The 25124-nt window shown below is 34.9% G+C and overlaps 1 protein-coding gene and 1 pseudogene across 23 annotated transcripts in view; one reads left to right on the forward strand and one right to left on the reverse strand.

The window, feature by feature from the left end:
* The window catches only part of DLG1 (discs large MAGUK scaffold protein 1), a 241560-nt gene that overhangs the window by 101247 nt on the left and 115189 nt on the right, over positions 1-25124 (forward strand). For 15 of the 23 annotated variants that reach the window (XM_019723532.2, XM_074329838.1, XM_019723561.2 and 12 more), the window contains one exon: positions 13445-13543. The exons of the other annotated variants lie outside the window; for them this stretch is intronic. In XM_019723532.2, coding sequence (XP_019579091.2) covers positions 13445-13543 — 99 coding nt within the window. The remainder of the gene's footprint in view (positions 1-13444; positions 13544-25124) is intronic. 23 annotated transcript variants of the gene reach the window in all.
* LOC109443340 (small ribosomal subunit protein eS26) lies at positions 21219-21568 on the reverse strand (annotated as a pseudogene).

Below are 25124 nucleotides of genomic sequence, written 5' to 3' on the forward strand. Positions count from 1 at the left end.
TTGGTCCTGAAAAAAACTAACAAGATTATAATCAGAGATTTGAATCAAAGAGACCCCAGCTCATTTTTCTGTATTTAACTCTGACTAATCTACGTAGAACCATCTGATGAATCAAAGTATCATCAATTTAAAAAGAAATCAGTTTGAAAGTATTTAGAAAGATAGAGGAAAAACAAGAACCATACCAATCTTAGAAATTGTTTCCCCTATACTATGAGGAGACAACAACAAAAATCTTCATTTTAATCACTTTTTCCAAACTGAAAGGCCACATACAGTATAGACCCTAAATTCTTTCAGTTATAAGAACACAGCTTTATTACATATTTTAAAGAACTCTAGATGAAACTTGAAATTTCCACGTGTATTTCTTACTTGTTTTTTTTTAATTCTCACTTCTATGTTTTTTGGGTAGGAGTTGCTTATTATTTTTATTATCATAGATTAAACATTGCGACATAACTAACTAATTAACTAGCCTGGGTGTCTTGAAGTCATTTTCTATTTACTTCATTGACCTAATAAGCCTTTTTTCCTTCCTTTAAATCACCTAAGCAGGAGTTAGCATACTACAGCCTGTAGGCCAAATCAAGTCTGCCACCTTCTTTTATGAATAAAGTCTTATTGGAAACACAGCCGTGCTTATTTGGGTATTGCTATGGCTACTTTCAAGCTACTACAGCATAGTTGGGTAGTTGTAATGGAAACTGTATAGCCCATAAAGTCTAAAATATTTATTACTTGGCCCTTTTCAGAAAATGTTTCCTAACACGTGACCTAAGGATTGATGACATAGTCTATTGTTTTTCTGTGATATTATATATTGTCTTTGCAGTAGAATATAGTAGTAACAATAAAGACAAAATAAAACTTTTTGAACCTTTTAAAAAGACAGTGTATGTAGTATAGTGGTTGAGCATACTGTCTTTAGAGGATGAGACCTGGGTTTAAATCTCTAATTCTGCCATTTACTAGCTGTGGTACCTTGGGCAAATTGCCTGAATTCTCTCTCTCTTCTACGTGTAGAAAATAAGGATGAAAATGTTATCTGCAACAAAATTAGAATTAAATGAGACAGTACATGCAAAGCCCTTATTGTAATACCTGATCTCAGAAAAGTGCTTTCCATCATCCTTATTGTTATCTTCATCCCCACTCCCAGACCACCACCATCATCACTGGTTCTACAGAATATTCTGGCCTTTTAAATGATGAATCTCGTGATAAGGCAAGGAAACCTAATTACAGAATGATAAAGAGTTATGTTTTAACCAGAGGATTGGTAACCTTAACAGAGTCCACCAGGAAAACAAACTACAGCAATTATTTTAACAGGAGAGAATGTGATACGTTTGGTTGTTTATAAAGGAATTGGAGAACTAAAAAGGATAAATGGGAACACCCAGATGAAACAGATAGTAACCACAGGAAGCAGCTACCACCTGGATAGGGACCTAGGGACAAAGCTGAAGTTAGCAGAACCCAGAAATTTGGAGGAAGGGCACCACAGGTTTTAAATATGAGCTGTTCAAAAAGGAAAGATGAAATCTTTTGAGGACGTATACTTGAGCAAGACATGTTTATTTTCAAGTAGGGTATTATTAGGCAATTAGCTGTTGCTAGGTAGAGAACAATGTGAAACTGGCACTTTTTTTGGCATTTTTTACAGTTTGGAACTTCTAAGATCGTCAAATGGTAGAATATCTTGAACACCTTCTGATCGGTAGTGGCTTCCCAAGCACATAGAAAAAATCTTTTAGCAATAGGTCTCTTTACTTTAAATTCTTAATGGTTGTTGGCTCATCCTTCTACCAGTTAAAATGACCAGCAGAATGCTGATAGAACTCCATATTTTCATAATGAAGGGATGATAAACCTTAACTAAATATGAATCTTATAAGCAGAAATAGATTCATGAACTAGATGACCTGTCTGTGTGAACTAACAAATCTGTAGCCATGTTTCTATAATAGGATTCTTAATCACTAGATCTGTTTTACTGTGCTATCTTTGTTATTTTAAAATAAAAAATTTGCATTTTAACATCTTTAGTGATTTGTTTTAAAGTATATCTAATTTTATTAATGTTTGCTTTTGAGATAATTATGATCTGGATGTCATATGCAGCTTGTTCAAACGTGTTTTGGTGTTGTTTTTTTCCTACTGCACAGTTTATATTGAAAGTACTTGTTTGCAGTAACTGGCTAAAGGGCATTTGATGAAAATAAACAGATTTAAGCAATGAAAAACACCTTTATTCTGAAGGTACTGGACCTCTGTTGAGTACAGTGATTTCCAAGCAGAGTTTGGATATATCTGCTGTGCCGTATCCTCTTACGAACATGTAAAAATCTTGCAGTTGTTTTTCTGGTTTCTCAGTCCCTCTTTTTTTTTCCTCCCCTCCCCTTCTTCCTCCTACCCCACCCCGGCACTCTTGTTCAAGCCGTTGTTTCTGTCTAGTTGTGTAGGACACAGCTCCCTGGCCCATGCTGGTATTATGAGCCTTGCGCACCCCACCCCACCCCCGGCAGTCGGTTGGCAGTTCACAGTAGCTCTCGCCAGCTGCCAGCCCCTCATGCTGGCCACCAGCTGCTCGTGGTAGCACACGGTACCCCTTGGCAGCACACAGCAGCCCACGGTAGCTCATGCTGACCTCCGCTGGTCAGAGCAGCCCAGCTCCAGGGAGACCTGTTGTTCACAGTCTTAGCTGTAGAGGGCACAGCTCACTGGCCCATGTGGGAATCGAACCAGCGATCTAGGCATTAAGAGCACAGCGCTCCAACCATCTGGACGGCCCTCAGCCCCTCTTAGGTAGCTTCTTTGACATTTGATTAGAGAAACATGTCTCATTAAAACATACTAGATCTTTAAACAAAGCAATTTGGATTAAGAATATGAACTGTGCCATACAAAAACCAAGTAAGGTCCTTAGTGGTCAACAGTGACACACAAATAATTACTTTTCCTTGTTATCTAAGATATTGATAAAAGGTTTTCCAACTCATGTATTTCATTTTCCATAAATATCGTACAAATTTATTCAGACCTTTTTAAATTTTTGTGTATATCCTAACTAAGCCCAGTTTACCCCATTCATGTAACATGTTAATGTAAGATATAAACAATTACTAACTACCTGGTCGTCTGGCTTTAGTTATCTTTCTTCAGAGTTTCATTTTATGCTGTGAAAATAATTTCAGTAGGTAATTTAGTAAGAAATGTTTTAAAATGTTTATGTAGCCTTGCAGATTTTTTATGCTCGGTTTAACTACTGTGTTTCCCCGAAAATAAGACCTAGCCGGACAGTCAGCTTTAATGTGTCTTTTGGAGCAAAAATTAATATAAGACCCAGTCTTATTTTACTATAATACAAGAGCAGGTCTTATATAACATAACATAACATAACATAACATAACATAACATAACATAACATAACATAACATAACATAATATATAATATGATGTAATACTGGGTATAATATAATGTAATATAATACAATATTGGTTATAATATAATATCCGGTGTAATATAATATAATACCGGATCTTATATTACTTTTTGCTCCAAAAGATGCATTAGAGCTGATTGTCCGGCAAGGTTTTATTTTTGGGGAAACGGTATGATAAAAAAGATAACTTTTAGTGGCCATTGTGAGTGTTATTCTTAATAGTCCTTCCTGACTCCCAACCTCTCATCAGTCACCAGATACACACTTTATATATTTAAAATCTCTCTTGATTTGACTGCTCATGTCCATTTTCACCATCACCACCATTTAGTTTAAGCCACTGATTACCTCTCAGCTGGATTATCACCGCAACGTCCTTAATTGTCCCATCTTGTATTAGTCAGGATTCATGTGCACATATAAAAACCACTTTAGCTGTTTTAAGGAGAAAAGAGATTTAATAAAGTTAGGCACACTCGATATGCATTTTTTCACTTATTGTTGAATGAAAGTGAAAGAGGGTGACACATAGACATAAATGTAGATGTGCAATACACATGCACGTGACTATACTAATGAGGCTTCAGACCACGTTTATGAAAAGCTGTTACATTTTAAAAGCTGATTTTATAATTTTAAGATCTCACATTAAATGTAAAATATAAGACTATGAAGAAAATTAATAAGAATCTCTAAAAATGAATCAGCTTAAACATTTTTCGAAAAGCTGTCAATTTGAATACTAGTATAAAAAAGTACTTTTAAAATATGTGCAATCCAGTTATTTTACAGGAATTTACAATTCTCTGCAGTGTTCTTTGTGACGGTGTTAATATTATAGCCTCTGTTGTCATGGAAACAAGTCTCTGAAGGCAGTCTCAGAGGCTAATGATTCCATGGTGTTGCTATGGATAGAAACAACTGAGACTGTTAGTCACATGGTCAAGATTTTTAAAAAAGAAAAAAAAACTCTTTGGAGCTGGTCTTATTGAGTGACACAAATGGAGCAGGAAAAGGATGATGGCATAATAAGTCAGTACTGTCTAATGAAATATGTATATAAGATTTTTCAAGTTAAAATGCTTATGCTGAATTCCTCCTTTTATGTAATAACCCAAATGTAAGTTACTGTGTATTGCAGCCTCATTATTTATGTTAGAATGTTAAGTTTGACATTTCCCAATTTAGAATCTTCTTACACAGCTCCTCACAATTTTACCATATTCAGTCCTGCACTCAAAATATCCTCTTATTTCTTCATTTTACTCTGTTATCAGATCTTACATGTGCTGTTCCTCATCATTCAACCTTCATTTGATTATTATTTGTTTAAGGCTGTGTTTTTGTTTCAAACGAAAATATTTTGTAGTTCTGTAATTCTTTGTTACCTGAATTGGTTATCAGCTGTGGCTAGGAAATTCTGTGTTGATATGTCAATTCTTTTTGAAGACTTTGTCAGCAGTATTTGCCTTTCTTAAGGAAGAGGTAGGGGCATATGTTCTTTTTTAAGGTACTTGCTTAATTCCGTATAGAGAGTAGGGTAGATTAAGATCATGTAAGTTAGGATTTTTAAAAAATGGTATTTAGATCCTTATCTAAAGGAGATTTTAAAAGAGGCTGAGAGCCAAGTGAGGTTTAAATGTAATATTAAAGGACTTAAAAGTTTGTCATAAAGTGTTTTGGAGAGAAACTGCCCAGTGGAGGAAATTTTTTGCGCTTTGGCCTTGAAATTTGGCATAAGCATGCAGCTTTGTCTTATTTTTGTGTTAAAGTGTATTAATCAGCTAATATCTGACGTTATTAAAGAGGGATAAGGGAACTTTTAGAGGTATTAGATATGTCAAGTACCTTGATTGTGGTGATGCCTTCATGGGTATATGCATATGTCTAAACTTATCAAATTGTGTACATTAAGTATCTGCAGTTTTTTATATATCAATTTTACCTCAACAAAGCTGTTTAAAAAAATAAAATAAAACTGAAGTTACAGAAATAATGATAAACTTCAAACTTTCTTGTCTTTGATACTTTCGATGACTACAGTCAGTTTGGGTTTGTCTGATGTTTAATGATTAGATTCAAATTATGCATCTTTGACAGGAATATCATATAAATGATGTATTCTTATGACATCCTACTGTGTTTCCCCGAAAATAAGGCCTAGCCAGACAATCAGTTCTAATGTGTCTTTTGGAGCAAAAATTAGTGTGTGTGTGTGTGTGTGTGTGTGTGTGTGTGTGTGTCCCATTCAAACTTTCATCCACTGGAATGAAATGGAAGGTTCATTCAGCAGCAGTGGGGGTTTTAACATCCATTGATGTTTCTTGAATGAATTATTACTGTGATGGTTGCCAAATGATGATTTTGTAATTCCATCATTCCTTCTACATTTTTTAGTTGGTATTCTGCTATAACGAAATGTTCTCTCTATTCATTTGCTCTTGTGAATTATTTATGTCAGTATGGACTCTCAGAATCCTGTTTTATCCAGCGGGTTTTATGCCATTGTCGCCATCATTTATTTTGAGTTTCACATTGTTGCCAATCTGACCAGTGAAAGCCCTTAAAGCTGACCTCTGTGTCCTTTGTCATGCCCTCATTATTCTTTTAGTACTTCCTTATTTTCTGGCATGGCATGATGTTCTAAGCTCATGTTGTACTTGCTAAGCTCTAGCACTGGGATCAGCCATTTCTCCAAAGACTCCCATTTTGTTTTTTATTAGAGAATGAATATTTAGAAACCACGATATGAGTACTAGGTATGTTCATGCTATTGGGGTATTACTGCTCCCAGGTCTTCTCTGTGGGCAGAGCTAGGGAATATACAGATTACGGCAAACTTGAGCAACATTGAACAAAGTGTCCACTTGTATACATTTTTTTGGCACCCCCAGTATATACATATATAGAAAGAAAACCATGCATTCACACCAGCACCTCCAATTTTAGTCTAAAACCATAAGTTTCGTGATAATTTTCTCTTCCATATTTGTAATTCCCTTCTCTGACATGAGGAACTTTGCTCCCATTATCCTTTATGTTTGTTTGATCGGAATGCCGTGTATGTAAGCAGTCTCCTGTCACTGCTAGTATACACCCTCCTCACTCTGCTCAAACGCCAATAGATCCCCCCTTTGACTCCACGGAGACCTCTACCCTTTATGCCAGACTGCTGCTACTGCCACATAGATACTCTGTCACACTTGGGGTCCAACAAAACACTTCAGGCTGCTGCCACTGCTCTGCCCATATGGATACCCATCTTATCCTGCTCGGGCTCCAACACCCTGTGCCAGGCTGCCGCCACCCTTCCACTCCCTGCATACAGATGCTCTCCTCACCCTGCCTGGCTTCGACAACTGTACTTTCCTGTTCAAGAAGTCTTTGCCTACACCAAGATCGTGGACGATATTCTGTTGTTATTATCTTCTAGAAACTTAAATTTTACACTTCTCTCAGTTCTGTCAGCAAACCATCTGGAATTAATTTTAAGTATGGTATAATGCAGAGATGAGGATTCATTTCATTTTCCATATGTTTACCCAGTTGACCAGCAGCAGCAGTTCTTTTAAAAACATCTAGTTCTCATGCTTTGTCAGAAATCAGGAGTTAGAATCACTGGGTTTTCAAACATTTTTTAAGTGTCATATAAGTGTTCCACTGAAAGTTGGTTAGCATTTAAGTTATCATTTTAAGCTTATAATGTGGAATTCGGAGGTTTTTTTTTTCCTATGTGAGCAATATATAAATGGTGACTGGAGGCCACATCAGACACACAGAGGCTTTATTCATAATGTCTTTTTTTTGTGGTAAAATATACATAACATCAAATTTACCATCTTAACCATTTTTAAATGTACAGTTAATTCATTGCCATTAAGCACATTCACAGTGTTGTGCAACCATCCCTGCTGTCCCTCTGTAGAACTTTTCCATCATCCCAAACTGGGAACTGATTTATACTGGGAATTTTAAAAAAGGTTGGAGGGAGGAAAAGATGGTCTGTTGGCTTAAAATCTCTTTCTACAGGAAGTAAGAAATTCTTTTCCTAATTCTTCACAGCTTACCTTTTGTGAACGGAACCTCAGTTGTAAAATGAAGGGTTGAATTTGATTCCTAGCTTTTTCAACTCTAATAGTTGTATAAATCATTGAAATTTGTTAGCATCTTTTAGAACAATTAATGTGAAATATATTTTCAGTTTATTTTCTAGAGAATCAGGTGATGAGTGTTCATAATAATTGTTTTTCTCTTGATGCGAACAGAAGAGCTCCCATTCTTCTGCATTATAGTATCGCTACATAGTCATTGTTGACAACTGGAAAAGTAGAATTTGAAATAAAGAGGCAAGGGGAAAAGCTGCTTGTAATCCTGCCCTAAGAGATTAACTTTTCAAACATTTCTTTCCTTTTGTTTTTTTAACACAAGTTTCATCTTCCATTTTTTGCTTAATGTCACAAGATAGGCAGTATCCCATATGACTTACAAACTGTTCTAAAAGATGATTTGTATTAGTAATTTTTGCCTAACATTTAATCATATATAATTATCATTATTTACTTAACAATTCCAAGACCTTTGGATATTTAGGATATTTCCCCAAGTATAAACAACGCTCAAGAGAATACATTAAGAATATTAAAACATTTGCTTTTTAAATTATTCCCTTAGGGTAGATTTCTAAAACTTCTAAGTCAGAGTTTCGACATTTTTAAGGCTACAGATAATTACTGCTAAATTGCTTTTCATAAAGTTTGCATGGATTTTTATATCCAAGAGCAGGGTAGAGTACCTGTTTCCATGCATTAAAAATTTTCTTTTTTATAATAATTTTTTTTTATTTTTCAATTATAATTGACATACAATATTACGTTAGTTTCAGTTGTACACCATAGCGATTAGACATTTATATAACTTATGAAGTTATCACGTCTATAAGTCTGGTACCCATTTGACACCATACCTAATTATTACACTATTATTGACTATATTCCCTATGCTGTATTTTACATCCCTATGACTGTTTTTGTAACTGGTAATTTGCACATCTTCCTCCTCAACCCCAGTCCCACCTGGAAACCATCAAAATGTTCTCTATATCTGTGAGGTTTTTCTGCTTTGTTTATTTTGTTTTTCAGATTCTACATATAAGTGAAATCATGTGATATTTGTCTTTCTCTGACTAATTTCACTTAGCATAATACCCTCTAAGTTCATCCATGTTGTCACAAAGGGCAAGATTCCTTATTTTTTTTTAATGGCTGAATAATATTCTGTTGTATATATGTACCACATCTTCTTTACCCGTTTATCTATTAATGGACACTTGGGTTCCTTCCATATCTTTGCTATTGTAAATAATGCTGCAGTGAACATAAGGATGCATACGTCTTTTCAAATTCGTTTTTGAGTTTTTTTGGATAACTGCTCATAAGTGAAATTACTGGGTCTTTCTTTGTTTCTTGTTATAGCCTTTGTTTTAAAGTCTGTTTTGTCTGAAATAAGTATTGCTACCCCAGCTTTTTTTTTTCCTCATGAAATACTTTTTCCATCCCTTTGCTTTCAGTCTGTGTGTGTCTTTTGATCTGAAGTGAGTCTCTTGTAGGCAGCATATGTAAGGGTTTTGTTTTATCCATCCAACCATCCTATGTCTTTTGATTGAAGCATTTAATTCATTTACATTTAAGTAATAATTAATAGGTATGTAGTTATTGCCATTTTGTTATTTGTATTTTTTATCTTTTTCCTTCTTCTTAAGTCCCTTTAACATTTCTTGTAATACTGGTTTGGTGGTGATGAACTCCTTTAGCTTCTTCTTGTCTGGGAAGCTCTTTATCTGTCCTTCAATTTTAAATGATAACTTTGCTGGGTAGAGTAATCTTGGTTATAGGTCCTTGCTTTTCATCACTTTGCAGGCCAGAAGGGATTGACACAGAATATTAAAACTTTGAGAAATCAGCTGACAGTCTTATGGGAGCTCCCTTGTAGGTAACTACCTGCTTTTCTCTTGCTGCTTTTAAGATTCTCTCTTTGTCTTTAACCTTTGACTTTTTAATTATGATGTGTCTTGGTGTGGACCTCTTTGGGTTCATCTTGTTTGGGAGACTCTGCACTTGCTGGACTTGTATGTCTACTTCCTTTGCCAGGTTAGGGAAGTTTTTCATCATTATTTCTTCAGATAGGTTTTCAATTCCTTGTTCTTTCTCTCTTCTCGTCTGGTATCCTTATGATGTAAATGTTGGTATGCTTGCTGTTATTTCAGAGGCTGCTTAAACTGTCCTCATTTTTTAAAAATTCTTTTAGTTTTTGCTTTTCTGATAGTGTGTTTTCTGCTACCTTGTCTTCAAAATCGCCGATTTAGTCCTCTGCTTCATCTAATCTACTGTTGATTTCCTCTAATGTAGTCTTCATTTCAGTTATTGTATTCTTCATTTCTGAATTTCTGACTCTCTTTAATGTTTTCTATTTTTTCATCTCTGGTTTTATGTTTCCTATCTCTTTCTTAAGGTTCTCACTGAGTTCATCTACTTTTCCCGTAAGTTAATTGAGCATCCTTATAACCATTGTTTTGAACTCTGCACTTAGTAGATTGCTTGTCTTCATTTTAATTCTTTTTCTGGAGTTTTGTTCTTTCATTTGGTACATGTTTCTTTGTCTTCTCATTTTGGCTGCCGCCCTGTGTTTGTTTCTATGTATTAGGTAGATCTCCTACATCTCCAGGACTTGGTAGAGTGGCCTTATATAGTAAATGTCCTGTGGGGCCCAGTGTCGCATTCTCCCTGGTCACCTGAGCCAAGTACTCCAGGTGTGTGCCCTGTGTGGTTGTGTGTGCCCTGTGTGGTTGTGTGTGCCCTGTGTGGTTGTGTGTGCCCTTGTGTTGTAGTTGAGCCTAGATTGCTGTTGGCATTTCAGTTGGGAGGGATTGACCGTCAGGTTGATTGGCTATGAAGAATGGCCATGATTACATTGAAGGTTCTCTTGTGCAGGGGCTGACCCCACAGAGCAGGATTTGCTTTAGCAGGGATCTGGTGCCTGCTTAGTCTGCCCTTAGATGTGTTGTTTGTGGAGATGGTTGGGTGGTGCTCTGCTGGCTACCAGGTGTGCTGGTCCTGGGGCCTCTTGGGAGGGGCTCTGGTGCAGGCCAAGGTCAATCGCTGCCTGTGCCCTGCCTGGGGCCACTTGTTCAGAGCTACGAAGTGATCTGCAGATGGTTGCCACTAGTGCTGGGTTTGGGGCTACTTAGCAAGAGGTTTGGGGCACACTGAGGCCAGCTGCTGCTTGTTTGGGGTTTGTGAACCCTTGAGGCATTTTAGGAAAGTCCGCATTGCATGCCAAGGCAGGCCATCTGTATGGAGAAACCAGTGGAAGTGGCTCAGGCGGACCTGGAAGTTGGGTGGGGTGAGGTCTCAGGGAATCACCAAGGGAGGGTGAATGGTGTTAGCTAGGTCGATGGAAATTCAGATATAGTGCCCGCCTGCCTGTGCAGGCTGGGTTTGGGGAGGGCTCAACAAAGCAACAATAGAATCTACCAGTACTTCTGTCTGAGAGAAAGCTGCCTCTCTATTTCTCGCTCTGAAGCCAGACAATTCAATTCCTCCCCATATGTCCCTGGCACTTTTTGAGCTGCTGCCCCAGCACTGGAGCTCAAAGCGAGTGAGTATGTCAGCAACTCAGCAACTAAGACTGTGCACAGGCCCTTTAAGAGGATGCCAGGGACTCCAGCAGCCCTCTGTCTCACTCAACCCTCTGATTCTCACAGCCAGAAATTATGGGGACTTCTCTTTCTGCACTGGAGCCCTAGGCTGGGGAGCCTTATGTGGCCATTTCATTACCCCAAACTCTGTAAAAAAGAAGCAGTAGCTCCCCAGTGCTCCTCTCTCCCTAGCCCTTGGTAACTTGTAATCTTTCTCTATATATAAATTTACCTATTCTAAATATTTCATGTAAGTGGAATCACAATATTGTCATTTTGTGTGTGGTTAATTTCACTTAACATGATGTTTTTGAGATTCATTGATGTTGTAGCATATCTGAATTGCATTCTTTTTAATGGCTGAATAATATCCATTGTATGTAGACATGTATACCACATTTTGTTTATCCATTCATCTGTTGGTGGACACTTGGGTTGTTTCCACCTTTGAACTGTTGTGAATCATGCATCATTGAATGTTGGTGTAAAGTATCCAATTCCCTGTCTCCATTTCTTTTGAGAATATACCTAGGAGTAGAATTACTGGGTCACATGGTAATCCTATTTCTAGTTTTTTGAAAACTGCCAAATTTTTCCACAGGGCTACACCATTTTCCATTCCCACCAGCAGTTTTTGAGGGTTCCAGTTTTGCACATGTTCATCAACACTTATTTTCCATTTTTGTTTTCCCTTTTTATTACAGCCTGTTATTGGGTCTGAAGTGATATATCATTGTAACTTTGATTTGCATTTCTCTAATGAATAATAATATATATCTTTTCATGTGCTTATTGGCCATTTGTATATCTTTTTTGGAGAAATATCTATTCAAGTTCTTTGCTCATTTTTTATTAGGTTGGTGCAAAAGTATTTGCAGTTTAACAGGTTAAAAATGATTGCAAAAACCACAGTCACTTTTGCACCAACCTAATAATTGCCTCTTTGTTGTTGGTTGGAGTTCTTTATGTATTCTGGATATTAAACTCTCATCATATGTGTGATTTGCAAAGATTTTCTCCCATTCTATAGGTTGTCTTTTCTAGTTTCTTGACAATGCCCTTTGGGAAAAGGAGTTTTAATTCTGATTAAATCCTATGTGTAAATGCGTATGTATGTCTGTCACTTATGCTTTTGATGGTCATATTTAAGAATCCATTGTCAAATCCAGGGTCGTCAAGATTTACCCCTATGTTTTCTTCTAAGAATTTTATGGTCTTAGCGCTTATATTTAGGTTGTTGATTATTTCCAGTTAATTCTTCTATGTGACGTGAGGTAACGGTATAACTTCATTCTTTTGTATGTGGTTATCCAGTTGTCCCAGCACCATTATTGAAAAGACTTCATGTATTTTTGATAAATTTTGATTGACACGATAGACAAAAAATGTCAACGTTGTAATTTCATTTTGTATTTTTTTTATCAGTGAGGAAAAGCATAGTTTCAAGTTTAGCAATTTGTTCTTTCTGTTTCAAGTCTCTTCTAATGCACATTGTTCTCTTATTGATTTAATTTTAAGGTTTTCTTATGCATGTAATATATGTCATTGGTATAGCAAATATTTCTGAATTAATCCATTTGATAGGGCTTGGGACTTATTACAAAGCACCTTTTCTGTGTTCTAGTTACATCTTTAAAAAATAATTCAAGTCAGATAGAGTAATTCAGTATAAATATCAAAACTTCTAAAATTATGTCACTAGAGTTCCCACTCTTTTTCATTTTTTCCATATGTCTGGCACATAATAGATACTCAATGAATGTTAGTTGAATTAATTATTTTATAGACAGGTTTAAGGCAGATTATTACAGTTATTGATAGTAGAGGCTAATGGCAAAGATTATTTTAAATAATACAAATTCAATTTAAGTCCTTTGAATCTTTTATCTGTGGATTTATAAGCCCCAATTGCCTACCAGATGGGGTAATGAAATTATTTTTGATTCTTTGAATACAAGGAGGAAAGTACTCAAATATATTCTGAATGCTAGAAAAATATTTTGTAGTCTGTCTCTGAAGTGTCTTGTCCTAGATGAGTATTGTAAGCTATTATCTTTTGTTATTTTCATTTAACTATCTAAGGAGTAGTGACTCATTTTAACTACAGAGTAGTTAAAATTACTGGTGATGTAATTATTTCTAAAATAATTTCTGGAGATCATTTCCTCATTTAAATTGAAGTAACGTATTACTATTTTACCTATTAATTATTTCTGAAAATTATATGACATAACTTTCTGTTATGTGTTTCCTTTTTATTTTGGTATTTTTCCTGATTTTTTTTGTCGTTGATGATTTTTAGCCAACAGAAGCTGTACCTCTCTCTTCTCCCACTGTCCCTGTGATCCCTGTCCTGCCCGTCCCTGCTGAGAGTACTGTCATCCTACCCACCATACCACAGGTTTTTATTAGTTTCTTTTTTCTTTATAAAAATTTAATTTGCTTTTAATGTTTCATTTGTGTTTTTTCAAAGTGTTTTAATTATTTCTTGGTTAGATTTGGTAATTCACATTGGGCTTCAATTGGTATTTTTAGGGAATTAAATATTTGGGATTTAAAGTAAAGTAGGGTCAATATTTGCCACTTTATTAGGTATCAATGAAAGAGGACACATTCTAAACTTCATAATATTGAAACTCCTTAGATTTGTTATTGTGCCTTTTGTACTTGTAAATCTATTTAAAACAGTTTTAAAATATTTTTGCTTTCGAAAATTTTATTTTTTAAAGATAATAAAAATCATTGTCCTCTTCATGTTGTACTGGATGTGTCATTTTGTATAGCATTTTGTTTCCTGGTATATATGTATCTTCTTTGGAAATAATTCATCTTTCTGTCATTGGTTAGATAATATACTTAACATTTATTAGTTAAAAATAATAGCCAGTGTATATAAAGTATATGGGAATTTTTTGTGCTGTGTTTGCAACTTTTCTGTAATTGTAAAACTTTTCTAAAATGAGAAGTTTACTTTTAAAAAGTTAATGTGTAACAGTCAAAAAATAAAGTAATAGCCAAACATCAGATTCTGAACCGTTTTGCTTTCAAAGCTTTAGTAGTTTCAAGGGATGGCTTATTAAGATACTAGCTGCCTTACCAACAGAATCATCCAAAGTCAGAATAGTGGTAGTATTATTAAGTATAATAAGAATGATCTTTGGTGTGAAAGATCTCAATCTCATTTAAAGTGTAAATAAATACATCTTTAGGTGTTTTTGCAATTATTGCTCTGTAGCATAAAATCTAGGAAAAATAGCATGTTTCCTATGTAAACTCAGTTTCAAAATAAGTCCCATTGGGAGGGAAATGGGATATGAACTGTGATTACTCACATCTCAGTGCCCTTTTCTACAAGGTGAAAATCAATAGGAACACCATACAAAATAGGATTCTAGGGGAAATTACAGGTATTACACTAAGACTTTAATTATTCTGAGTAAGCCACCTAAGCGTTATTATTATATTGTAATAATGTAACATCTTTCCAAGTATCTAGGATTTAGTAATACAGTGTTTATTTTAAGATTTGAAAGTTTATTTTACTCTTGTCACTTCAATTCATCTTTTGATGTTAAAATGGTTTTCCAGAATCCTTTGAAATTTTATAATAGTAATTTTTCTTACATTCAATAGGGAACTTGTCCTTTGCTGTTCAAAGTGCTCTGATTTATTTACCCCAAGTGCCCCTAACATAGGGTCACACTACATACACTTGGAAATTGTTGAGACATTGCATAGCCTTGTATTTATAAAGGTCTTAAGAATCAGTTTGATCTGGTTTGGAATTCCAGTCCTACCACTTACTAGCTGTGTAACTGAGCAGTTTACTTAACCACTCTGAGCTTCTCTTTACTTCTGGGTAACACTCAAGGTAATAGTAGTACTACCTTGAGATGTTTTACAATAATTGAAAGAATAATAAGGCAAGTGCAGCTGGCACATGATCTTGGCTCTTCATGTTAGTTATTTCATATTTCTTTGAAACAATAAACCCAGGAACAAGTTGTAAAAGCAAAGGAGGATATCTGCAAAAGAGAGAGGCTTATTTATTCTACCCAGTCTCATTTTAGGTTTTAAATACACTACAAAAGTCCATGAAGGATAGCTTATTAATTTATGTTGTGCTATGTGAGAAGCCTGTGGGTGTGCTTCATTTTCCAGTGTACATAAGTGTTTCCCTGATTAATGGAGTATAACATGTACATTACAAAATTAATACAACTGATTAAAATATTTGTCCCCAAATAAATTTTGAAGGCCATTGTTAATATATAACCCAGTTTTAACATTTTAAATGGATAAAATTTTTCTTCTAAGGATTTACTACTTTACATTTTAGATGCATCAGGATGTACTAGAAATAGAAGCAGAAGACGCAAGATTCAGGGTCTAGTTCTGCCTTTGTGACTCAAACAAGTTACTTAACCTCTCTGACTTTTGTGGTTATTTCATCTATTAAAATGAGAGATAACACCTCCCTATCTACTTCAAAATGAGTTTGAGGATCAGGCAAATTAGACAGATAGCTAGATAGATCATAATTTTTATTTTTCTTGTAGAACTTCTATACTTTTCAGAGTAATTTTTTATTGATATTGTGTCATTTAAATTTCATGAAAGTCCTCTACAGTAGGAATTATGCTTATTAGACAGACTGTACAAAGAAAGATATGGCTGCTTGCAGTTGTTGAAAGAGCATGGACTTACTTTACTTAATATACATATATATATATATATATATATATATATACATATATATTTGTGTACATATATATATGTGACACCCATCACTTCCTGGCCTCACTCAACATTTCCTGATCTCATCCCCTTCTGGCTGCGTGATGGTGGGGTAATTACTCAGTTTCTCAGAGCCTCAGTTTCTTTACATAGAAACTGATAACAGTAGGTGAATAACAGATGCTAGTTCTTCCTACTGGATATGTAATCATATAATCTCTGCGATACTGGCCTATAAATATACAAGCTTATTTCCACCCCACGATAAACATTCTGGTTTAAAACCAGATGCTCTATTTAGACCTCTATTTCCACCAGCTGTAATAAAGATATTGTTGAAAATGCTTTATAGCTAATTTGTGTGTGTGTATGTGAAAGTCTTTGTTCATAATCAAATTTGCTTTGGAGGGATTGGTTTTTGTTCAGTTTGTTTGTTACTGTTCTAATCATGTGTATACTAAGATGACTGTAACATTGTCCTTGTCTTCTAGGAGCTTACTGTCTGAGCAAGAGGCACATTAACAAATAATTCCCACATGACATGAGAATAGTTACGTTAGAGATATAGCCAGTGCAGAGCATCCTGTTGCTTCTGGATCTTTCACATTTCACAAAACATCTAAGTGTTGAGTTTTAAATTAATTGATCATTAGTATGATCTAAAGCATGATGATGTATTTTCATTTTACTGGTAATCTTAAATAGAATACCATACTTTTTTTAAAGAGCCTTTTTTAACCATACGACATTGATATCTAACTGCAGTCTCTTTTTGTGGTTTTGTGATATTTGCTTTTGTTTGGTTGTTGTTTTGTATTATTTCAAATCATTTCAGACTTACAGAAAGTTGTAAGAATAGTACAAAGAAATCCCGTATACCTTCATGAGATATATCACCATAGTACAATATTTTTGAGTTTGATGATCAGGCAAATTAGACAAATAGCTAGATAGATCACAGTTTTTGTCTTTCATTACTTGTAGAATTTTTATACTTTTCAGAGTAACTTTTATTGATAGGTCATTTAAATTTTATGAAAGCCTCCGAAAGTAGGAATTATGCTTATTATACACTGTTAGTCTGTATAATAAGCATAATTATATGCTTATAATTTTAACAAAAATTATAAACATATAGTACAATGAGCTAAATAAGAAGATTAGCTATAACAAAAATATTTACAAGAGAACAGGCTGGTTATTTTGTAGACTATCCTACAATTTGTGTTTGTTTGATGCATTTTGATAATTAGATTGAGGTCATATATTTTTTCCAATTTTTTTGTTGTAAAATACACATAATGTAAAATTTACCACCTTAACCATTTTTAAGTTTACAATTCAGAGCGTATATTCCATATTACTGTGTAACCATCATCATTATCCATCTGCAGAACTCTTTTAATCTTACAAAACTAAAACTCTATACCCATTGAATAATAACTTCTCATTCCTACCTCTCCCCAGGTCCTGGCAATCACCATTCTCCTTTCTGTCTGTATGATTTTGACTCTAAATACCTAAGTTGAATCATATAGTATTTGTCTTTTTGTGGCTAGCTTATTATACATACCATAATGTCCTCAAAGTTAGCCCATGTTGTAGCATATGTAGCATTTCTTTCTTTGAAGGCTAAATGATATCCCATTTTAGGTATATACCACATTCCATTCATCTGTCGATGGACTAGGGTTGCTTCCACTTTTTAGCTCTTGTGAGTAATGCTGCTGTGAACACGTGTATACAAATACTACTTCAAGATCCTGCTTTCAATCTTCAAGTATATACCCAAAAGTGGAATTACTGGATCATATGTAATTTTTTTTAACCGCCATACTGTTTTCCACAGTGGATATATTGTATATTCCCAGCACAGTGGTTCCAATTTCTTCACACCCTCACCCACACTTGCACCCTCACCCACACTTGTTGTATTCTTTTTTTTTCCCTTGTTTTCCACCTCCCCCCCACTCCGGTTTAAGCCGTTGTTTCTCAGTCTAGTTGTGTAGGACACAGCTCCCTGGCCCATGCTGGTATTATGAGCCTAACACCCCACCCTTCCCCGGCTGAGGCAGTTGGTTGCCAGTCAGCCGCTCACAGCAGCTCTCCCTGGCTGACGGCCGTGGCTCATGGCAGCACACAGTAGCTTACGCGGACTTCTGGCTGTTCAAGGCAGCCCAGCTACAGGGAGAGCCGTTGTTCACAGTCTTAGCTGTAGACGGTGCAGCTCACTGGCCTGTGTAGGAATCGAACCAGCGACCTCAGCATTAGGAGCATAGCGCTCCAACCACCTGAGCCACCGGGCCAGCGTAATGGGTGTGAGGTGATCTCATTTCAGTATTCACTTGCAGTTTCCTAATGATTCATGATGCTGAGCATCTTTTCATGTGCTTATTGACAATTTGTGTATCTTCTGTGGAGAAAAATATTGAAGTCCTTTACCCATTTATGTATGGGGTTGCTTGTTTTTTGTTGTTGAATTTTGGAAATTTTCTATATATTCTAGATATTCCTTATCAGATATATGATTTGCAAATATTTTCTCTCATTGTGTAGTTGTATTTTACTCTATGGATAGTGTCTTTGATGTACAAAAATTTTTAGTTTTCAGGAAGTCCAAATTGTCCGTATTTTCTTTTGTTGCCTGTGCCTTTGGTGTTATAGCCAGTGAATCATTGCCAAATCCAATGTAATGAAACTTTTGTGCTGTGTTTTCTTCTAAGAATTTTATTGTTTTAGGACTAACATTTAGGTCCTTGATCCATTTTGAGTTAATTTTTGTATATGGCATTAGGTAAGGGTCCAGCTTCATTCTCTTGCACGTGGATATCCAGTTTTCCCAGCACCATTTGTTGAAAAGACTGTCCATTCACCATCAAATGGTCCTGGCACAGTTGTTGAAAATAATTTGCCATATACATGAGGGTTTATTTTATACTCTGTTTCAGTTGGTCTGTACATCTGTCTTTATGCCAATACCAAACTGTTTTGACTACTGCAGCTTTGTAGTTTTGAAATGAGGAAGTGTGAGTTCTCCAGCTTTGTTCTTTTTTTCAGGATTGTTTTGGTTAACAGATCCCTTGAGATTCCACATGAATTTTGAGATGGACTTTTCCACTTCTGCAAAAAACTTCACTGGGATTTTTGATAGGGATTGGATTGAATCTGTAAATCTCTTTGGGGTAGTAATGACATCTTAACAATATTAAGTCTTCTAATCCATGAACACAGAATGTGTTTCCATTTATTTCTATAGTCTTTCTTTCAGCAATGTTTTGTAGTTTTCATTGTACAAGCTTTCCCCCGTATTGGATAAGTTCATTCCTCATTATTTCATTCTTTTAGATGCTATTATAAATGGAGTTATTTTTGTAATTTTCTTTTCAGATTGTGTATAGGAATGCAACTGACTTTTGTGTGTTGACTGTATTCTGCTACTTTGCTAAATTTGTTTATTAGTTCTAGCAGGTGTTTTGTGTGTGTGTGTGTGTGTGTGTGTGTGTGGTACATTTAGGGTTTTCTACATGTACAATAGTATCATCTGCAAAGATAAGTTTCCTTCTTCCTTTCCAATGTGAATGTCTTTTAATTCTTTTTCTTGCCTATTTGGCTATGACTTCCAGTACTGTGTTGAATAGAAGTAGTGAAAGCAGCATCCTTGCCTTGTTTCTGATGTTAGAGGAAAAGCTTTCAGCTTTCACCATTCAGTGTGATGTTCGTTGTGGGTTTTTCTTATATGACTTTTATTATGCTGAGGGGCTTTCCTTGTGTTCTTTGTTGAGTGTTTTAATGAAAGGATGGGAATATTGTCAGATACTTTTTCTGCATTGATTGAGGTGATCCTGTCGTTATTTTTCTTTCATTCTGTTGATGTGCTATATTACATTGATCATCATTCAAATGTTGAATCATTCTCACATTCCAGGAATAAATCCCACTTGGTTTATAATCTTACTATGTGGCTGAATTCATTCTGCTATCATTTTATTGGGGATTTTTGTATGAATGTTCATAAGAGAAGTTGGTCTGTACTTTTCTTATAGTGTCTTTGTCTGGCTTTGGTATCAGTGCAATGCCAGCCTCATAAAATGAGTTAGGAAGTGTGCCCTTCTTTTCAGTTCTTTGGCAAAGTTTGAAAAGAATTTGTGTTAATTCTTCAAATGCTTGGTAGAATTCACCAGTAAGTAAGTCCATCAGATCAAGGGCTTTTCTTTGTTGGGAGATTTTTTATTACTGATTCAATCTTCTTCTTTGTTGGGAGATTTTATTACTGATTCAGTCTTCTTACTAAGTTATAAGTCTATTCAGATTTTCTGTTTCTTCATGATTTAGTCTTGGTAGGAGTTTGTCCATTTTGTGTAGGTTATCCAATTTGTTGGTGTACACTTAGTCATAATACTGTAATAATCTTTTTTATTTCTGTAGAATTGGTAGTAATGCCCCCACTTTGATTTCTGATTTTAGTAATTTGAGTCTTCTCTTATTTGAGTCTTTTGTTCTTATTTCATTTAGCCAAAAGTTTATCAGCTTGTTGATCTTTTCAAAGAACTAACTTTTGGTCTGACTGATTTTCTCTTATTTTTCTATTCTCTGCCTCTGCTCTAATTTTTATTATTTGGTTCCTTCTGCCAATTTTGGGTTTAGTTTTTTATTCTTTTATTAGTTCCTTAAGTTGTAAAGTTAGGTGGTTGATTTAAGAGATCTTGTTTTTTAAGGTAAGCACCTTAGCTATAAATTTTCTCTTTAGCACTACTTTTGCTGTGTACCATAAGTTTTGATATGTTGTGTTTTAATTTTAATTCATCTCTAAGTATTTTTCATTTCCTTTGTGACTTCTTTGATCCATTGGTTATTTAATAAGAGTGTGTTGTTTAATTTCCACAATTTGGTTAATTTTCCATTTTGCCTTCTGTTTTTGCTTACTATCTTCATTGTGTTTTGGTCACAGAGGATAACTTTGTATGTTATCTATCTTTCTAAATCTGTTGAGACTTAATCTGTGGCCTAAAATATGGTCAATTTTGGGAAATGACCTCTGTGCACTTAAGAATATGTGTGCTGTTATTGTTAGGTAGACTGTTCTGTATATGTCTGTTAGGTCGACTTCATTTATTGTGTTATTTAAGTTCACTGTTTCCCTGCTTAACCGTTTGATTGTTCTACACATTATTTCGAATGAGGAATTGAAATCTCCAACTATTGTTGTAGTGCTGTTTACTTCTCCCTTTAATTCTGTCATTTTTTTTGCTTTATATATTTTGAGTTTTTTAAAAATACATAATTTACATTTTATTTTCTTTCCCAGAGAATATTTCTTCAGTCCTTAAAGATTTAGCTCCTTATATGGGTGTTGGTGGAGGTCATGGGGCAGCACTGGCAGATCTAAATTGGAGTAGGGTTGTTCAGTCCTTCCAGGCTTTCTTTACCAGAGCGATTCCTGCCTACTGTGCTGTGAATTGTGAAGCTTAAACAGTAATGTAGTTTCACTTACAGCATGGTAAGTACATAGGCATCAAAGACACTCACATCAGAAATGTCCCTAAAGGGTGCAGTCTCTACTATGTTTCAAATGACGGACTTCTTAATGGCCTTCCTTGAGCATGCAATGGGCACAGTTGGTGCAACAAATAGGCTGCACATGGTCGTGGCCCTTTTTGGCATGACCATCGTTCCTTGCTTTCTTGGTCATCTTGGAACCAAGGACCTTAGAGAGCTTGCTTCATTTATTTTGATGGTCTGTGATTAGATACATAAATGTTTATAATTGTTATATCTTCTTGCTGTGTTAAATCTTTTATTAATATGTTATGCCCTTCTAACTCTTATTACCTTTTTCACTTAAATTCCATTTTGTTTAATACTAGGATAGTCACTCCTGCTATTTTTTGGTTACTCTTTGCATGGAATGTCTTTTTCCCATCTTTTTACTTTTAACCTGTATGTGTCTTTGGAGCTCAAGTTAGTCTTATAGACAGCATATGTTTTTATCCATTCTGCCAATCCTTTTGTGTGTTTTTTTTTTTTTTTTTGATTGGAGAGTTTACCCATTTACATTTAAAGGAATTACTAAAAAGAAGGGACTTGTGTCGTTCTGTTATTTGTTTTCTGTATTTCATTTCTTTATATCTTTTTTTTTTTTTTGTCCCTTATTTCTTGTCTGGCTGATTTTTTAAAAATAGTGAAATGTTTAAATTCCTTTCCCATTTTATTTTGTGTATATTCTTTGTTGTTGCCATGGGGATTAAATTTAGCATACTAAAGTTATAACAGCCTAATTTGAATTTATACCAGCTTACCTTCAATAGTATACAGAAATATCTGCTCCTTTAACAATTCCATCCCCACTTCTTTCAGTTGTTGATGGCACAAAATTATATATTTAAACATTATATGTCCAAAAACATGTGAATTAATAATTTTTAAATGTATTTGTGCTTTAAATTATATAGAAAACAAATATGGAGTTACTAAACCAAGTTACTATAATATCAGCTTTTAGACTAATTGAATTTAGTTATTTACTAATATTGAATTTAATTCTTTCTAATAATTAGCTTTTAGACTAATAGCTTCAGAATAATTTTTTAAATATAATTTTTAAAATGTTAATCTCTTAAATCATGTAGAAAAGAAAAAGTTAAAACAAACAGTGTTAAAAGCCACTGTTACAATAATACTAGCTTTTATAATGCCCTTGTATTTATTTTACTGAGATCTTTATTTCTTCACACACCCTGAGTTACTCTCTGGTGTCCTTTCATTTCAACTTGAAGTTCTCGCTTTAGCATATCTTTCAAGGCAGGTCTACTGGTGATGAACTCTTTCAGCTTTTGTTTATTTGAGAATGTCTTAATTCCTCACTCACATATGAAGAACAGTTTTGCCAGATATAGGGCCTTTGATTGACATTTTGTTTCTTTTAGCACTTTGAATATATCATCCCACTGCCTTCTGACCTCCAGAGTTTCTGATGAGAAATCTTATTGAGGATCTTTTGTGTGTTGCAAGTTCTTTCTTGCTGCTTTCAAAATTTTGTCTTTGTCTTTCAACAGTTTGACTGTAATGTGTCTTAGTGTGAATCTCTTTGAATTCATTCTACATTGAGTTTGTTGAGCTTCTTGAATGTTTATGTTCATGTCTGTCATCAAATTTGGAAATGTTTTGCCCATTATTTCTTCAGATATTCTCTCTGCCCTTTAATTGCTCTCTTTTCCTTTAGGGACTCCCACGATGTGTATGTTGGTTTGCTTAATGGTGGCCCACAGATGTGTTGTTACTCTGGTTACTTTTCTTCAATCTTATCTTTCTGTTCTGACTTAATAATTTTCATTGACCTGTTTCCAAATCCACTGATTTTTTTCTTCTTCTGCCTAATTAAATCTATCTTTGAATTGCTGTAGTGAATTTTTCATTTCAATTATTGTACTTCTCACAGCTCCAGAATTTCCTTTTAGTTTTGCTTTAGGTTTTGTTTTGACTTTTTTCCATTTTACTCATACATCATCTTTGATGTATAAGTAAAAAGCTTGACTTTGTTCACCATATCATTTAGTTCTGTGAATCATTAAGATAGTTATTTTAAAGTCTTTTTCTAGTTGATCTGCCACCAGGTCTTTTTCAAAGATGGTTTTTTTCCTTCTTCTTTGAATGGACCATACTTTCCTGTTTCTTTGTATGCCTTGTGATGTTTTTTGTTGAAAACTGGACGTTTGACTTATGATGCGATTACTTTGGAAATCAGATTTTCCCCCTTCTCTAGCGTTTGCTGTTTTTTGGTTTCAGGGGTTTTCTGTTTGACGTGATTTGTGTGTTTTTTGGTTTTTTATTTATTTATTATTGTAAGCTATCTTCCTGCTGAGAATCAGCCTGGACTATAAACCTAAGGTCTTCTCTGTGTGAGTACCTTCCCTAGGCATGCACAGTGACTTTCTGATTTCCTCGTATATGTGGTTACATTTGAATATTTTAGTTTTCAGGGTCTGGCTCTCAAAAGAGGAAAAAGAGAAAAATGAAATGGTATGAAAAGATACTTGCCCTTTAAATCCCCTGGAAATCAGCCAGAGGGCGAGGGATTTGCATTAATTGGGGGAGGTTCAACAACAATGGCCACTGCCTCTTTTTCTACATTTCTGTGATGAGAAACAACAATCAACAATCAGATCACTGATCCCCTGTATTTGGAGCATAGGGCCTTTTTTTGCCTACCCTGGCTTATGCAAGCTTTGTGCCAACTGTTCCAGGAACACATGCATATATATCTGTTACAGGACTAAGGGGTGGGAGTTGGATAGTTGCAACTGTGCTAAGAGCTAAAATTGACTGATTAACCACAGTTTACCATCCAATACGTCCTTTGGAAGTTGGCAAGTTTTTGCAAGACGACATGATTTTAAAATAGTTACATCTGATACCGTGTTTCCCCGAAAATAAGACCTAGCCAGACAATCAGCTCTAATGGGTCTTTTGGAGCAAAAATTAATACAAAACCTGGTCTTATTTTACTATAATATAAAACCAGGTCTATAATCTAATATAGTATATAGTATACTATAATATAATATAATATGTAATATAATAGACCAGGTCTTATATTAATTTTTGCTCCAAAAGACTCAGTAGAGCTGATTGTCCAGCTAGGTCTTATTTTCAAGGAAACACGGTATATTCTGCCAGTGCAATTGTTATCTAGGTGGAGAGACAGATTTGTCGTGCTTCCTAGTCAACGATCTTCCCAAAATTCACCCTATTTGTTTTTATAATCACTTTAATTTACAGTGATCACCTCAGTGATACCATTTAACTTTTAATGCAGTATGTCTCAAATTACAATCCAATATGTATTCTCTGGGGTTTGTGAAAAAAAACTTGTTTATAATTTCCTGGGGAATAAAGAGACATGAAACAAATAATATAATGAAATTTGGCAACTGCTAAAAAGGAAAAATACAGTATACAGCATAGAAGCATTTTTTAACCTAATTTTGGCCTATTTTTAAATAACTGGATCTTAGAATTCTTTTAACACAATTTTTAAAAATGTGATATTGTCCTCTGAAATTGTGTAAGGAAGCTGCAATGTGTTTATAACAGCAGTCCCTCTGAGGGCCTTTGTTAATGAAATACAATAGTAAAAGTTGGGTGAACAAAATTACGTTTCTTAAGTCTTGTTATTGATACTTGGGTCAAATACTTTAGGGGTTTTTTAGTTTTTTTCTGGAATATCCCTGCCTCTTTACCCCACATAT

This window comes from Rhinolophus sinicus, linkage group LG01, assembly GCF_036562045.2.
Source record: "Rhinolophus sinicus isolate RSC01 linkage group LG01, ASM3656204v1, whole genome shotgun sequence".
NCBI lineage: Eukaryota > Metazoa > Chordata > Mammalia > Chiroptera > Rhinolophidae > Rhinolophus > Rhinolophus sinicus.